This window comes from Rhinoderma darwinii, chromosome 6, assembly GCF_050947455.1.
Source record: "Rhinoderma darwinii isolate aRhiDar2 chromosome 6, aRhiDar2.hap1, whole genome shotgun sequence".
NCBI lineage: Eukaryota > Metazoa > Chordata > Amphibia > Anura > Rhinodermatidae > Rhinoderma > Rhinoderma darwinii.
This window is the reverse complement of record NC_134692.1, coordinates 1,929,006-1,946,017: the sequence shown is the minus strand read 5'-3', so window position 1 is coordinate 1,946,017 and position 17,012 is coordinate 1,929,006. Positions and strand designations below refer to the sequence as shown.

At 48.9% G+C, this 17,012-nt stretch overlaps 1 protein-coding gene across 2 annotated transcripts in view; it reads right to left on the bottom strand.

Annotated features, from left to right (window-relative positions):
* Window positions 1-11,348, bottom strand: part of OSBPL11 (oxysterol binding protein like 11) — a 29,706-nt gene extending 18,358 nt beyond the window's left edge. The window contains exons 1-5 of one of the 2 annotated variants that reach the window (XM_075829007.1): window positions 11,251-11,348; window positions 6,119-6,187; window positions 4,912-5,087; window positions 4,558-4,637; window positions 4,297-4,482 (exon numbers count right to left, since the gene is read on the bottom strand). In XM_075829007.1, coding sequence (XP_075685122.1) covers window positions 4,297-4,482; window positions 4,558-4,637; window positions 4,912-5,087; window positions 6,119-6,180 — 504 coding nt within the window. In that variant the 5' untranslated portion in view covers window positions 6,181-6,187; window positions 11,251-11,348. Of the gene's footprint in view, window positions 1-4,296; window positions 4,483-4,557; window positions 4,638-4,911; window positions 5,088-6,118; window positions 6,188-9,524; window positions 9,814-11,250 lie in introns of those variants that run through there. The other variant, XM_075829006.1, reaches the window with a different exon arrangement.
* Window positions 11,349-17,012: the final 5,664 nt, after the last annotated feature.

The window sequence follows — 17,012 nt, the reverse complement described above, 5'->3', positions numbered from 1 at the left end:
CATACATTACATTACTTATCCTGTACTGATCCGGAGTTACATCCTGTATTATACTCCAGAGCTGCGCTCACTATTCTGCTGGTGGAGTCACTGTGTACATACGTTACATTACTTATCCTGTACTGATCCTGAGTTACATCCTGTATTAAACTCCAGAGCTGCAGTCACTATTCTGCTGGTGGAGTCACTGTGTACATACATTACATTACTTATCCTGTACTGATCCTGAGTTACATCCTGTATTATACTCCAGAGCTGCACTCAGTATTCTGCTGGTAGAGTCACTGTGTACATACATTACATTACTTACCCTGTACTGATCCTGAGTTATATCCTGTATTATACTCCAGAGCTGCACTCACTATTCTGCTGGTGGAGTCACTGTGTACATACATTACTTATCCTGTACTGATCCTGAGTTATCTCCTGTATTATACTCCAGAGCTGCACTCACTATTCTGCTGGCGGAGTCGCTGTGTACATACATTACATTACTTATCCTGTACTGATCCTGAGTTGCATCCTGTATTATACTCCAGAGCTGCACTCACTATTCTGCTGGTGGAGTCACTGTGTACATACATTACTTATCCTGTACTGATCCTGAGTTATATCCTGTATTATACTCCAGAGCTGCACTCACTATTCTGCTGGTGGAGTCACTGTGTACATACATTACATTACTTATCCTGTAAGGATCCTGAGTTACATCCTGTATTATACTCCAGAGCTGCACTCACTATTCTGCTGGTGGAGTCACTGTGTACATACGTTACATTACTTATCCTGTACTGATCCTGAGTTATATCCTGTATTATACTCCAGAGCTGCACTCACTATTCTGCTGGTGAAGTCACTGTGTACATACATTACATTACTGATCCTGAGTTATATCCTGTATTATACTCCAGAGCTGCATTCACTATTCTGCTGGTGGAGTCACTGTGTACATACATTACATTACTTATCCTGTACTGATCCTGAGTTACATCCTGTATTATACGCCAGAGCTGCACTCACTATTCTGCTGGTGGAGTCACTGTGTACATACATTAAATTACTTATCCTGTACTGATCCTGAGTTACATCCTGTATTATACGCCAGAGCTGCACTCACTATTCTGCTGGTGGAGTCACTGTGTACATACATTACATTACTTATCCTGTACTGATCCTGAGTTATATCCTGTATTATACTCCAGAGCTGCACTCACTATTCTGCTGGTGGAGTCACTGTGTACATACATTACATTACTTATCCTGTACTGATCCTGAGTTACATCCTGTATTATACTCCAGAGCTGCACTCACTATTCTGCTGGTGGAGTCACTGTGTACATACATTACATTACTTATCCTGTACTGATCCTGAGTTACATCCTGTATTATACTCCAGAGCTGCACTCACTATTCTGCTGGTGGAGTCACTGTGTACATACATTACATTACTTATCCTGTACTGATCCTGAGTTACATCCTGTATTATACTCCAGAGCTGCACTCACTATTCTGCTGGTGGAGTCACTGTGTACATACATTACATTACTTATGTACTGATCCCGAGTTACATCCTGTATTATACTCCAAAGCTGCACTCACTATTTTGCTGGTGGAGTCACGGTGTACATACCTTACATTACTTATCCTGTACGGATCCTGAGTTACATCCTGTATTATACTCCAAAGCTGCACTCACTATTCTGCTGGTGGAGTCACTGTGTACATACATTACATTACTGATCCTGAGTTACATCCTGTATTATACTCCAGAGCTGCACTCACTATTCTGCTGGTGGAGTCACTGTGTACATACATTACTTATCCTGTACTGATCCTGAGTTATCTCCTGTATTATACTCCAGAGCTGCACTCACTATTCTGCTGGTGGAGTCACTGTGTACATACATTACATTACTTATCCTGTACTGATCCTGAGTTGCATCCTGTATTATACTCCAGAGCTGCACTCACTATTCTGCTGGTGGAGTCACTGTGTACATACATTACTTATCCTGTACTGATCCTGAGTTATATCCTGTATTATACTCCAGAGCTGCACTCACTATTCTGCTGGTGGAGTCACTGTGTACATACGTTACATTACTTATCCTGTACGGATCCTGAGTTACATCCTGTATTATACTCCAGAGCTGCACTCACTATTCTGCTGGTGGAGTCACTGTGTACATACGTTACATTACTTATCCTGTACTGATCCTGAGTTATATCCTGTGTTATACTCCAGAGCTGCACTCACTATTCTGCTGGTGGAGTCACTGTGTACATACGTTACATTACTTATCCTGTACTGATCCTGAGTTATATCCAGTATTATACTCCAGAGCTGCACTCACTATTCTGCTGGTGGAGTCACTGTGTACATACGTTACATTACCGATCCTGTACTGATCCTGAGTTATATCCTGTATTATACTCCAGAGCTGCACTCACTATTCTGCTGGTGGAGTCACTGTGTACATACATTACATTTCTTATCCTGTACTGATCCTGAGTTACATCCTGTATTATACGCCAGAGCTGCACTCACTATTCTGCTGGTGGAGTCACTGTGTACATACATTACATTACTTATCCTGTACTGATCCTGAGTTACATCCTGTATTATACTCCAGAGCTGCACTCACTATTCTGCTGGTGGAGTCACTGTGTACATACATTACATTACTTATCCTGTACTGATCCTGAGTTACATCCTGTATTATACTCCAGAGCTGCACTCACTATTCTGCTGGTGGAGTCACTGTGTACATACATGACATTACTTATCCTCTACTGATCCTGAGTTACATCCTGTATTATACTCCAGAGCTGCACTCACTATTCTGCTGGTGGAGTCGCTGTGTACATACATTACATATCCTGTACTGATCCTGAGTTACATCCTGTATTATACTCCAGAGCTGCACTCACTATTCTGCTGGTCACTGTGTATATTGCATGTCCTATATAATGAGGATCAGAGGTGGAAATACCTTTAATGGGAAGCATATAGGAAAGGACATAGTAAATAATAGAACACACTATTAGTCGGTGACTCTGGATGAAGACGGATTTGTTGTGTAATTCTGTGCCGTTCACCGCTGTTACGGGGGGGGGGGGGGGGGGGGTTGGGTTCACATATTTTTGGTGTATGAGGGACATCCCTCTAGCCGTGTTTCCATACAGATATCACTGCACACAGGTGGACAATTCTCTTCCCCCGCAGGTCGCACTACTTGTGGACGCTACAATTTCAGTCAGGTCTTTACAGGACGCTTGGTGTGGTCACCCCACAGTCACCCCTCTGCTACATACGTTTCTAGGTCAGCATAGTGTCGTGTTGCAGGATCGCTCAGCAGGTCCCGGGTGCATCAGTCCCATCACTTCTACATTACACATTTTCCGTTACCTTTGTAAAGTATCCAGCAGGCGAGATACCGTGACCGCACTTTGGCTACAGAAGGAGGTGGTGTCCAGTGAGGGCGCAGGTGACATCACCACATTGATGCTGCTGACAGAACTTTTCAGCCAATGACATCATCAACTTAGTTGCTTATTTGTTGTGTGATTGGCTAGAAAGCTGCAGCGGGAGTCAGGATCCTGTACACACTACAAATAGCAATGCAGAACCCCGAAAATGTGACAAACCTCCATATTCCCCAACATTGAGATCACTCCTCTGGAGTCTTAGTGGAGGGGACAGTCAGTGACGGACCTCACATTACTTCATCTCCCGCTCTCTCTAGAGTGTGGTGCCCAGAACTCTCCCACTAATATCGAGGCCTTACAGGGGATCTACAATAGAGGGGAGACATCTAAAGCTTTTATTTGACAGGACTTTCTATCTTTTAATGCACTCTAGTATTGGCTTTTGCAGCTGCTTCCTGGCATTGAGTGCTGCTGATCCGTTTCCCACAGTTTTATCGTACTTAGCGAGGTTTTTCCATGAAAGATGTTTATCGAATATGAAATGGACAGCTCTACATGTCTGATCAGGGTCCCAGCGGTCAGACCCCAGCGATCCCGACATGTGGGGTGCCCGGTCTACAGTTACTGGCAGAGAAGAGGCCATGCTGGTTATTTCCATACATCCCACAGACATATAAGGAGACTGCGCATGCGTGGCTGCCTCTCTACCTGGAATGGGGACTGAGTACCTTTCCCAGGACTGGTTGAGGTCCCAGCAGTCGGCCCCCTATTTTACTTTTGATTCCATCCACAAGTTCAGTCTGTGGCCGATCGGTGAGCTGGTAAAATAGATGAACATGTCCATTTAGGAGTCACGGCGCCACTCACCTCCCGGACTTCTCCCAGGTGATCCGGCTGTAACATCTGGGCCTTCCTGCTGGTCGGCATCGCACGGTGGTGGCCAATGGCGAAGAAGGAGGATGCATTTTGGCTGGGCCGACGCTGGGAGCCCGGAGAGTTGCCACTGCCCTGAGATGCTAGAGAAAAGCTGCGAGACTTCAGAGGTGGATTGTTCTGCGGAAGAGAAGGATGTGTGAGCGGAGCGTCAGCGTCCCCCCGTCCCTGGGTGGTGCCCGGTCACCCGCTCACCTTGCCGATGGCTTCTGTGTGGTGCTGAGTGCAGATCTGCAGGCGACTCACCCAGTGCTGCCGCTCTTTGGTGTCTGAAGCTGAAGGGACAGGACGATCATTGATCAGAGTACAGGACGATCATTGATCAGAGTACAGGGCGATCATTGATCAGAGTACAGGGCGATCATTAATCAGAGTACAGGGCGATCATTGATCAGAGTACAGGGCGATCATTAATCAGAGTACAGGACGATCATTGATCAGAGTACAGGGCGATCATTGATGAGAGTACAGGACGATCATTGATCAGAGTACAGGACGATCATTGATCAGCGTACAGGACGGAGGCATGTTCTCACGTTAACCCCTCACCTCTCAGTTTGTACAGCTCTCCACTTGCAGCATTGACAGTGAAGGTGTGGGAGTCTTCATCACTGGGGGAGATGACGGCCCCGGCCAGCTGCACGGTGCCCCTCGGCTTCTGGTTCTTCGACTGCTCATTTACAAAGTATTCCAACAGCCCGGCTTCATTGTTCAAGACGAAGAATCTGAAAACGGGGAGAGAAGACCTGAAGGAGGTGTAATACAGCGCCACCTAGTGGTGGAATGTAGTCACTACATGATATGTTGTCATAGGCTCTGGAATAAGGTGGAGGTCAGGTGGCGGGGGCACATACTTACACTATACTGTGCAGCCTCAGTCACAGATTTATCTCACTGCTCCTTCTAGTGTCCTGAACCTCACGCACAGCGCACATTTAAGGCATAAATTATAGGCCGAGCCCTTTAAATATTGTTTTTAGTTTAATTAAGCGCCAAAATGAGAAAATTATAAATTTACAGTTAAAGAGACTTTTTCCCTAGATCTTCCACTGAAAGGCGTTGTATAGCGCCACCTGCAGTTGCAATAGGCTCCCTGCGTCCAGCTCAGTCGTAGCGCCAGTGTCCGCTCTATGCCGGCTCTCGTTTTGGATGCGGAGGGATCCCTGGTGTGGTGAGAAGTCGGTCTCTAACGCTGCGGCGTCGTCTCTGCTCGTCAGGAGCTGCGGGGCTGGAGCCGAGAAGACGCCACATCAGCGCTACAGACATGGGCACATTATCATCACGGAGAGCGTCATGACGTGGAACGCCGCTGCGTCCTGCCCACTGTAGCGCTCTCCGGTCGTGTCGCTATTTGCGCACTAACTCTTCTAAAATGATGAACGAGGCGACTTTTCCTACAGTCGTCAGTAACAATCATCTGTTTGTCTCTACAGCTGCTTTGCATCTCCATGGTAACAGACTACAAGCTAACCCTGAGTAGTCGGCTGCTGTAGTTCTATTCCCTTCAGATGGACCGGAGCGTGAAGCGGAGCAGCACAAAACCTCTGCACCAAAGCCGCGCTGCGCTTCCATGTTGCGGATCTCAGGTGTGAATTTTGCCCGGATAACACGACGCATTCATGAAAGCCGCGGCCGTTGTGTCAAAATTTTGCAGATTTCACCCAATTGAATTGAATGGGGAATCGGCTGTAAATCCCTCGCAGATCTCCGATGGGAGTAATTCATGTTCTTCAGTGGCGCCCCCTCCCCCACCTACCTGAACTGCCAGCCGGTGACCAGGTTGGTGTACTTCATCAGATACCCGCAGATGTTCTCCATGTGGTCACTGTGGAGAGAGCAGAGGATCGGTTATGTAACAGCCACGAGGCCTCCGCACGCTTCACGACATGTTGGGCGACCTCCCTGCAGTGACCCTGATTTTCTACAGGAAGGATCGGGGTCACTGCTCGCCCTGATCGGCTGCCCGCATATCTGTAGACTCTGCTGTGCGATCAGTCTGGAGGCCACGTGTCCCATAAAGGCGCCGTCATCCTCCGGGACAGACTCTCCATCTGCATCGCACAGGGGGGTGGCATTTATTGCAACAGCAAATACAAGAAAACATTTTTGTGGGGGAGAAATTTCAAATAAATCCGAGAAAGCAGAAGGGAGAGGGGGAGCGAGGCGGGAAATCTCTACAGACAGGGGGCGCCGCATGGGGGTGTCACCCAGTAACGTCTCCTCAATGTCAGGACTGCGGTCATCAGTCCAGTATTATAGCTCCGCCTGCTAATGGCCCCGAAACACGGAGCGCAGCCAAAATCTGATTGCCAGTGACCCCTGTGATCGGCTTATTGTTGGGGATCTGTCAATAATGTGGTCATGGCTGGGGGCGCGGCGACTTGTGACCCCACAAGGGGCAGGACAATGTGATTGGGCAGTACGCGGGTGCAGCATTGTTAGGGCGCCCGCCTGTCCTGATCAGTGATGTGGGGCCCCCAGTATAATCTTAGGGTCCCTCTCCCTGAGCACAGAAGGGATCACAGCGACAAAACGGCAGCATTCCTCTACCAAACCGCGATGAGTGCGCTGCCCCCCCCCACTATACGGCAGCGCCGGGGACGTCCTCCGCTTCACTTGTGGTTCCCTAAATATTCATTATAAAGGATTTATAAAGAACTAAATATACAAAATGTACCGGCGGTGAGGAGGGCGGCGCTCGCAGGTCAGAGGTCGACGGTTTTCTGTGTCGCAGGCCGCGGATTCATGGTTGGAAATGTCGCGTGTTTACTGCACTCACCTGACGTCACACACCGAGCGGAGGCGGAACCGTCACCCTGGACTCATGACGAAAGGAGGACTATGCTGCCCCTCCCCCGACACACGCTCAGTACACAGGGCCACATCTACAGGAGACACAAGCCCCTCCCCCACATGACTCATCGTACCCCTATAGACCCCCGGCCATCATTCTACAGGGACCCGACGTGTTCATCACAGGACCAGAGGCTGGAGAATCCCGCGCCGCAGGAGATTGTGGGGTCGGCCGTCTCCGCTATGTGACATCTTATTATTGGGGAATAGAAAGTTCTGGAACTTTCTAACAGACTTTTTCAGTTCTTCATCGTTCTATGCTTGCTGTCAGTGAATTGGAACATCCATTGTTTAGATCCACCTAGTCCCGCTCACACAGCTGAGGGTTTGCTACAATTGTATCTAATATTGCTTGATGTTTCTAAGTGAAGTCCCCCCTACTGAAATAAGTTACAGATACACGGTGCGGAGCGCCCCCCAGTGACACGATGTGGACCCCCTGAAGACTGCGCACAAACTGAGAACCTTGGAGATAAACAGCCCGAACTCCAAACTGACACATTGTAACAAACTACCAGGACAGGAGAGAGGATAGTCTGCACTGATACATTGTAACAAACTACCAGGACAGGAGAGGACAGTCTGCGCTGATACATTGTAACAGAAAGATTTGTGTTCATTTTTTCTTCTATTCACAACAGAAATGTCAAAAATATTTCCATGTAATTCGCAGCGAAATCTAAATGAACTCCCCCTCCCCCGTCACAGGATCTTTGGCTGCTGCGGAGTTGCACATTATAAGGAAGTCATGTGACCGCGGCCTTGGTATAATTTACGGACATGTAACCAGTTCTCGCCGATACAAAGTTTCCAGTCCAGAACATTCCGGAGATCTGCGCAACATTCAAAAGAGTCAAATATTAACCCTGCGACGGCCCCGACCCATCAATGTTCCTGCTGCAGCGGCGGCGGCACCTCAACCTCCCGTCACCGGCGCCCAGGACCACATGGCGGTATTAGCGACGCCATCACAACACAGGGTAATACAGCGAGACGCCGGCGACAACCCCCACCCTGGAGAAGCGCAGTCACCCCGTCCCCGGATCGTTTCTACAATGAATCCGCCCCTCCCCCGATGGTCGGACAGTTTACTGCAGACCGCCATGCATTGGGCAGCCTGTAGTCCGCGGGGATTTTCCGGTTTACATGCGGATTACTGCGGTGGCGACTTTACCAGGTTCCTCACACATTTGCGCTATACATATTGACTCTGCCGTGCGGCGCACGCTCACTACATTCTTGACATGCAGCCTGGGACATTTCAGCTTCTGATTGGTTCTCAATAGTCACATTCTGGGGTAGGTACTTTGCCCCAGTTATGCGGTTCCAGGTGTTTTTTGGAGGGGGAGGGGGGCACGTCCAGCTACAAGTGACGCTCCTATAGGAGCCCGGCTGACAGCGATGAACACAAGCGGAAATTACTATGGGGAAAAAACGCACATCAGAAACGTATAGAACCGCGCAGCGCACCCCCCACCCCGAATCAAGTCTTAAAGGGCCAGTGTGCAGTCTCGTTAGTGGAAAGTGCTGCAACTTTTAGGTCGTGTTCACACAGAAAAAAATAAAAAACGTCTGAAAATACGGAGCTTCTTTCAAAACAGCCGCGTTTTTCTGCTTCCGATTTTTCGGCCGTTTTTGGCCCGAAAATAAGCTGTGTGAACATACCCTTAGAATAAACCTTGGGTTTCAGATCGCCGCTTGCTGTCAGTGAACGGGAACATTCATTATTTACATTTAGAGGCTGAAAACCTGTCCAGACCTAATCTTGTTCTCACAGCTGAGGGGTGGTACAATGTATCAGTGCAGGTAACACTATCAGTCTGGAGTCCACAGAGGATTGTCTAGACAGGATACAACTGTAACAAACCCTCAGCTGTGAGTAGTACTAGGTCAGGACAAGCGATCAGCCTCTGGATATAAACAATATCATTTGTATTTACTGACAGCAAGCAGAGCTCCTGAACATGGTGAAGAATTGGAAATACAATGGTCATTAACGTTTGTTTACAAGAGCCGTTTTTTGTCCGTTTTTCCCGTGATCGTGGCCTCAACGCGGCGGTTTTCACAAAAATGTTGCAGTTATTCGGAGATTACGCCAAACCCTCAATAGGAGGAAATAATCGCCCTGTAAGACGCTTCCCGTGAGTGAAGTGGCGCAGCGTGGACAGAGCTGCTCCCCTCCCCCGCTGGACTCATGTGAACTCCATAAACCGGAGCAGAAATGAGAAGCGGCGGCGCTCATCACCTGCAGCGACACGGGGGCAGCAACGGGAGCCGCTAACACCTTCCCCCCCCCCCGATGCACTGACCTGTACTGCCACGCCTTGCTGCTGACCCCCCGGGGGGGCACACGTTGGTTGTGGGGGCTGGGGCTCAGGTCTAGCTTCACATCACTATCAGAGACCCTCATAGCCGGAGGGTCCCCCTGCATGGCGGAATCCAGAGCGCCCACGTCCCGACGTCACTTGTCTCTCATGCGCAGTCACTCAGCTCTCGGACGTCTCTGCGGAGCAGTCTCTTTCCTGGATGTCTCTGCGGAGCAGTCTCTCTCTCTCTTGGATGTCTCTGCGGAGCAGTCTCTCTCTCTCTTGGATGTCTCTGCGGAGCAGTCTCTCTCTCTTGGATGTCTCTGCGGAGCAGTCTCTCTCTCTCCTGGATGTCTCTGCGGAGCAGTCTCTCTCTCTCTTGGATGTCTCTGCGGAGCAGTCTCTCTCTCCTGGATGTCTCTGCGGAGCAGTCTCTCTCTCTCTTGGATGTCTCTGCGGAGCAGTCTCTCTCTTGGATGTCTCTGCGGAGCAGTCTCTCTCTCTTGGATGTCTCTGCGGAGCAGTCTCTCTCTCTTGGATGTCTCTGCGGAGCAGTCTCTCTCTTGGATGTCTCTGCGGAGCAGTCTCTTTCCTGGATGTCTCTGCGGAGCAGTCTCTTTCCTGGATGTCTCTGCGGAGCAGTCTCTCTCTCTTGGATGTCTCTGCGGAGCAGTCTCTTTCCTGGATGTCTCTGCGGAGCAGTCTCTCTCTCTTGGATGTCTCTGCTGAGCAGTCTCTCTCTCCTGGATGTCTCTGCGGAGCAGTCTCTCTCTTGGATGTCTCTGCTGAGCAGTCTCTCTCTCTTGGATGTCTCTGCGGAGCAGTCTCTCTCTCTTAGATGTCTCTGCTGAGCAGTCTCTCTCTCCTGGATGTCTCTGCGGAGCAGTCTCTCTCTTGGATGTCTCTGCGGAGCAGTCTCTCTCTCCTGGATGTCTCTGCGGAGCAGTCTCTCTCTTGGATGTCTCTGCGGAGCAGTCTCTCTCTCTTGGCTGTCTCTACGGAGCAGTCTCTCTCTCTTGGATGTCTCTGCGGAGCAGTCTCTCTCTCCTGGATGTCTCTGCGGAGCAGTCTCTCTCTCTTGGCTGTCTCTGCGGAGCAGTCTCTCTCTCTTGGATGTCTCTGCGGAGCAGTCTCTCTCTCCTGGATGTCTCTGCGGAGCAGTCTCTCTCTCCTGGATGTCTCTGCGGAGCAGTCTCTCTCTCCTGGCTGTCTCTGTGGAGCAGTCTCTCTCTCTTGGATGTCTCTGCGGAGCAGTCTCTCTCTTGGATGTCTCTGCTGAGCAGTCTCTCTCTCTTGGATGTCTCTGCGGAGCAGTCTCTTTCTCTTGGCTGTCTCTGCGGAGCAGTCTCTCTCTCTTGGATGTCTCTGCGGAGCAGCCTCTTTCCTGGATGTCTCTGCGGAGCAGTCTCTTTCCTGGATGTCTCTGCGGAGCAGTCTCTCTCTCTCTTGGATGTCTCTGCGGAGCAGTCTCTCTCTCTCTTGGATGTCTCTGCGGAGCAGTCTCTCCCTCCTGGATGTCTCTGCGGAGCAGTCTCTCTCTCTATAGGGGCAGCACTGTATATATGTGGGCGTTCTATATATATGTGGTGTACAGTTCTATAGGGGACACATGGACAAGTATAGGGAGACAGGTTAGATCTATAGGTGACAGGGCCATATACGAGGTCACATGACCACTGAGGAGGTAACTCTATAGGTGACAGGACGCTCTATAGGCGCATTTACGTACGGGCGGCTCTCGTTGTGCAGTCACCAGCTCCCCGCTGCCGTCACCGTCCTCTCCATGTCGCCTCCGCAGCCTTCCCGGGCAGGGCGAGCAATCCGTCACTTCCGGGTTACGCAGCGGCCGCTGCACGTCGTGACGCACGGTGCAGAGAGCGCCATGTTGCTTCCTGGCAGCTGTGCCCGGGAGGGGGCGGGTCATGTGACCACAGCAGGGATAGTAATGCCGGTATAATAAGCGCTGCTGGTCTGTATAATATATACCGGGACTATATACACATCGCAGCCCCCTCATATACACTGCAGGTGACAAGTATGTACCCCCTCCGATCACCACCTCTTTGGAAGATTGCATTCAATAGGATCTGCCCGGTTTTAAGTGTTATTTCCTGCCCCGGTCACCTGTAAGTGTTATTATTATCATCTGCTAGATCTGCCCCAGTCACCTGTAAGTGTTATCATCTGCTAGATCTGCCCCGGTCACCTGTAAGTGTTATTATTATCTGTTAGATCTGCCCCACTCACCTGTAAATGTTATCTGCTAGATCTGCCCCGGTCACCTGTAAGTGCTATTATTATCTGCTAGATCTGCCCTGGTCACCTTAAGTGTTTTTATTACCTGCTCCGGTCACCTGTAAGTGTTATTATTACCTGTAAGTGTTATTATCTGCTAGATCTGCCCCTGTCACCTGTGTTATTATTATCTGCTTCTGCTAGATCTGCCCCGGTCACCTGTAAGTTCTATTATTATCTGCTAGATCTGCCCCGGTCACCTGTAAGTGTTATTATTATCTGCTAGATCTGCCCCACTCACCTATAAGTGCTATTATCTGCTAGATCTACCCTGGTCACCTGTAAGTGTTATTATTACCAGCCCCGGTCACCTGTGTTAGTATCTGCTACATCTGCCCTGGTCACCTGTAAGTATTATTATTATCTACTAGATCTGCCCCAGTCGCCTATATGTGCTATTATCTGCACTGGTCACCTGTATTATTATCTGCTAGATCTGCCCCGTCACCTGTACGTGTTATTATCTATTAGATCTGCCCTGGTCACCTTAAGTGTTTTTATTACCTGCTCCGGTCACCTGTAAGTGTTATTATTACTTGTAAGTGTTATTATTATCTGCTAGATCTGCCCCGGTCACCTGTGTTATTATCTGCTAGATCTGCCCCACTCACCTATAAGTGCTATTATCTGCTAGATCTACCCTGGTCACCTGTAAGTGTTATTATTACCAGCCCCGGTCACCTGTGTTAGTATCTGCTACATCTGCCCTGGTCACCTGTAAGTATTATTATTATCTACTAGATCTGCCCCAGTCGCCTATATGTGCTATTATCTGCACTGGTCACCTGTGTTATTATCTGCTAGATCTGCCCCGTCACCTGTACGTGTTATTATCTATTAGATCTGCCCTGGTCACCTTAAGTGTTTTTATTACCTGCTCCGGTCACCTGTAAGTGTTATTATTACTTGTAAGTGTTATTATTATCTGCTAGATCTGCCCCGGTCACCTGTGTTATTATCTGCTAGATCTGCCCCGCTCACCTGTAAGTGTTATTATCTGCTAGATCTGCCCTGGTCACCTGTAAGTGTTATTATTACCTGCCCCGGTCACCTGTAAGTGTTATCATCTGCTAGATTTGCCCTAGTCACCTGTAAGTGTTATTATTATCTATTAGATCTACTCTGGTCACCTGTATGTGTTATTATTATCTGCTCGATCTGCCCCGGTCACCTGTAAGGGTATGTGCACACACACTAATTACGTCCGTAATTGACGGACGTATTTCGGCCGCAAGTACCGGACCGAACACAGTGCAGGGAGCCGGACTCCTAGCATCATACTTATGTACAACGCTAGGAGTCCCTGCCAGACAACTGTCCCGTACTGAAAACATGATTACAGTACGGGACAGTAGTTCCACGGAGAGGCAGGGACTCCTAGCATCGTACATAAGTATGATGCTAGGAGCCCGGCTCCCTGCACTGTGTTCGGTCCGGTACTTGCGGCCGAAATACGTCCGTCAATTACGGACATAATTAGTGTGTGTGCACATACCCTAAGGGTATGTTCACACGATTAACAAAATACGTCTGAAAAGACCGAGCCGTTTTCAAGGGAAAACAGCTCCTGATTTTCAGATGTTTTTTGAGCAACTCACGTTTTTCGCGGCCGTTTTTGGAGCTGTTTTCAATAGTCCATGAGAAAACTGCTCCAAAAATGTCCCAAGAAGTGTCCTGCACTTCTTTTGACGAGCCGTCATTTTACACGCCGTATTTTGACAGAGACGCGTAAAATGACAGCTCGTCTGCACAGAACATCGTATGACCCATTGCAGGCAATGGGCAGATGTTTGCCGACGTATTGGAGCCGTCTTTTCAGGCGTAATTCGAGGCGTAAAACGCCTCCATTACATCTGAAAAGAGGTTGTGTGAACCCAGCCTAAGTGTTATCTGCTAGATCTGCCCTGCTGTTATTACCTGCTCCGGTCACCTGTAAGTGTTATTACTTGCTAGATCTACCCCGGTCACCTGTAAGTGTTATTATCTGCTAGATCTGCCCCAGTCACCTGTAAGTGTTATTATTGGCTAGATCTGCCCCAGTCACCTGTAAGCTCTACTATTATCTGCTAGATCTGCCCCAGTCACCTGTAAGTGTTATTACTTGCTAGATCTACCCCGGTCACCTGTAAGTGTTATCTGCTAGATCTGCCCCAGTCACCTGTAAGTGTTATTATTACCTCCTCCGGCCACCTGTGTTATTATTTGCTAGATCTACCCTGGTCACCTGTAAGTGTTAGGGTATATTCACACGACCTATTTTCAGACGTAATTCAGACGGCTCCATTACGTCGGCAAACATCTGCCCATTGCTTGCAATGGGTTTTTACGATGTTCTCTTCAGACGAGGTGTAACTTTACGCGTCCCTGATAAAAGACGGCGTGTAAAAATACGCCAGCGTCAAAGAAGTGCAGGACACTTCTTGGGACGTTTTTGGAGCCGTTTTTCATTGACTCCAATAAAAAACCGCTCCAATTACGTCCGTAAAAGACGCAGCGAAAAACGCGAGTACTTGCAATTGTCTGAAATTCAGGAGCTGTTTTCGCCTGAAAACAGCTCCGTAATTTTAGACTCATTTTGCGTTTGCGTGTGAACATACACTTATTATCTACTAGATCTGTCCCAGTCACCTATAAGTGCTATTAATATCTGCTAGATCTGCACTGGTCACCTGTAAGTGTTATTATTCTCTGCTAGATTGCCTCGATCACCTGTAAGTGTTATTATTATCTGCTAGATTTGCCCTGGTCACCTGTAAGTGTTATTATTATCTACTAGATCTGCTCTGGTCACCTGTAAGTGTTATCATCTGCTAGATCTGCCCCGGTCACCTGTAAGTATTATTATGTGCTAGATCTGCCCCGGTCACCTGTAAGGGCTTATTCTGACGAACGTGATATACGTCCGTGCAAAGCCCGTGATTTTCACGCACCTCGCATGGACCTATATTAGTCTATGGGGCAGTGTCACTGTCAGTGATTTTTGCGCAGCGCGAGTCCGCTGTGTATAACTCACGACATGTCCGTTCTTTGTGCGTATTTCGCGCATCACGTACCCATTGAAGTCAATGGGTGTGTGAAAATCACACGCACCACACGGAAGCACTTCCGTGGGACGCGCGTGCTTCACGCATCACCAGTGAAAAGGATAAATGAAAACAGAAAAGCACCACGTGCTACAAACAGTGTCATAATGATGGCGGCTGCGCGAAAATCACGCAGCCGCGCATCATACAGGGCTGACACACGGAGCTGTTAAGTGCCTTTTGCGTGCGCAAAACGCACACGCTCGTGTGAATCTGGCCTAAGTGTTATCTATTAGATCGGCCATGATCACCTGTTATTATTATCTGCTAGATCTGCCCCCAGTCACCTGTAAGTGTTATTATCTGCTAGATCTGCCCCCAGTCACCTGTAAGTGTTATTATTATCTGCTAGATCTGCCCGTCACCTGTAAGTGTTATTATTATCTGCTAGATCTGCCCCAGTCACCTGTAAGTGTTATTATCTGCTAGATCTGCCCCCAGTCACCTGTAAGTGTTATTATTATCTGCTAGATCTGCCCGTCACCTGTAAGTGTTATTATTATCTGCTAGATCTGCCCCGTCACCTGTTATTATTATCTGCTAGATCTGCTTTGATCACCTGTGTTATTATCTGCTAGATCTGCCCCGGTCACCTGTGTTATGATCTATTAGTTCTGCCCCGGTCACCATGTAAGTTTTAATATCTGCTAGATCTGCCCTGCTCACCTGTGGTATTATCTGCTAGATCTGCCCCGGTCAGCTTTTATTATCTGCTAGATCTGCCCCGATCACCTGCGTTATTATTATCTGCAAGATCTGCCCCAGTCACCTGTTATTATTTTCTACATCTGCCCCGGTCACCCTTTAAGTGCTGTTATTGTGTAGTGGAAGCATCTAGCAGCAACATCTCAGCGATGAGGCGGTAGACCATGTAACTCACAGTGCGGGGCCACCGAGTGCTGAAGCGCCTGATGTATAATAATCGCCTGTCCTCTGTTGGATCACGGACTACAGAGCTCCACGCCGCCTCAGGAAGTGACATCAGCACCAGAACCGTGCGCCCGGAGCTCCATGGCCTAGGATCACCATGCACAATGCCAAGCAGCAGCTGGAGTGGTGTAAAGCACATCATCACTGGACTCCGCGTGTTCCCTGGAGGGATGAATGACGGCTCACTCTCTGGCAGTCTGATGGAGGGATCTGGGTTTGGCAGATGAGAACGTTACCTACCGGAATACACAGCGACTACTGTAACATCAGGAGGAGGGGGAATGGGCTGGAGCTGTTTTTCAGGGTTCGAGCCCTTAGTTCCAGTGAAGGGTTAATGTTACAGAACTGTAGCTGCCCACTTTGTGGTAAGTTTGGGGTTCTTCCCTGTTCCAGCGTGACTGCGCCCCCGTGTACACAGCAACTTCTATAAAGACATGGGGCGAGGGGTTTGGGGTGGAAGAACTCGAGTGGCCGCACAGAACCCGAACCTCAACCCCAACATCAGCGCCTGACCTCACAAATGGGAACATTCTCACAAACACCCGAACAACTTGTGAAACACTTTCCCAGAAGAGTGGGGGCTGTTATAACCGAAAAAGAGGCCAACGCCATATTAACACCCAGGGATGCCCACGTCGGTAGCTCACGCATGCAGTGACATCACAAAGTATTGACCCAATGCTGCCACTTATCCAATGACATCAGAGTGACCGGTGGGAGGTAATAAAAGGAGACGCTGTCACCCCATTATAAGTGGCCCATATTGTACATGACCTGCCTGCGGCCCCTTTCACATGAGTTTAGTGCGGGTGCTTTGCAACCAGATCACGGACACAACACCCGGAGCACTGCAAGAGGTCCGGGGGCAGCGTCCATAATACAAGCACCCGCGCTGCGCTCATGTGAAAGGGGCCTAAGGCATCGGAATCAGCGCCAAAAATGGATAAATTCACCCCGCCCAATGGAGTTTTATTTTCTTGGGCGGCTTCTGGCCTCTCGTGGGAAAAAAGCAGCAGGTCCTTTCTTGCACCTTGAATCAAAGGGAGGCAGGAAAAAACCTGCGGCGCTAGTTTGAGCATTTTTCGCCCGCGGTCCTTGCATTAGCTTCATTGGCCGCTGGCGTATAACGCAGCAAACACCACGGAAAAAAGTGCAGACAGTTTAAAATCTGACTCAAAAGTCA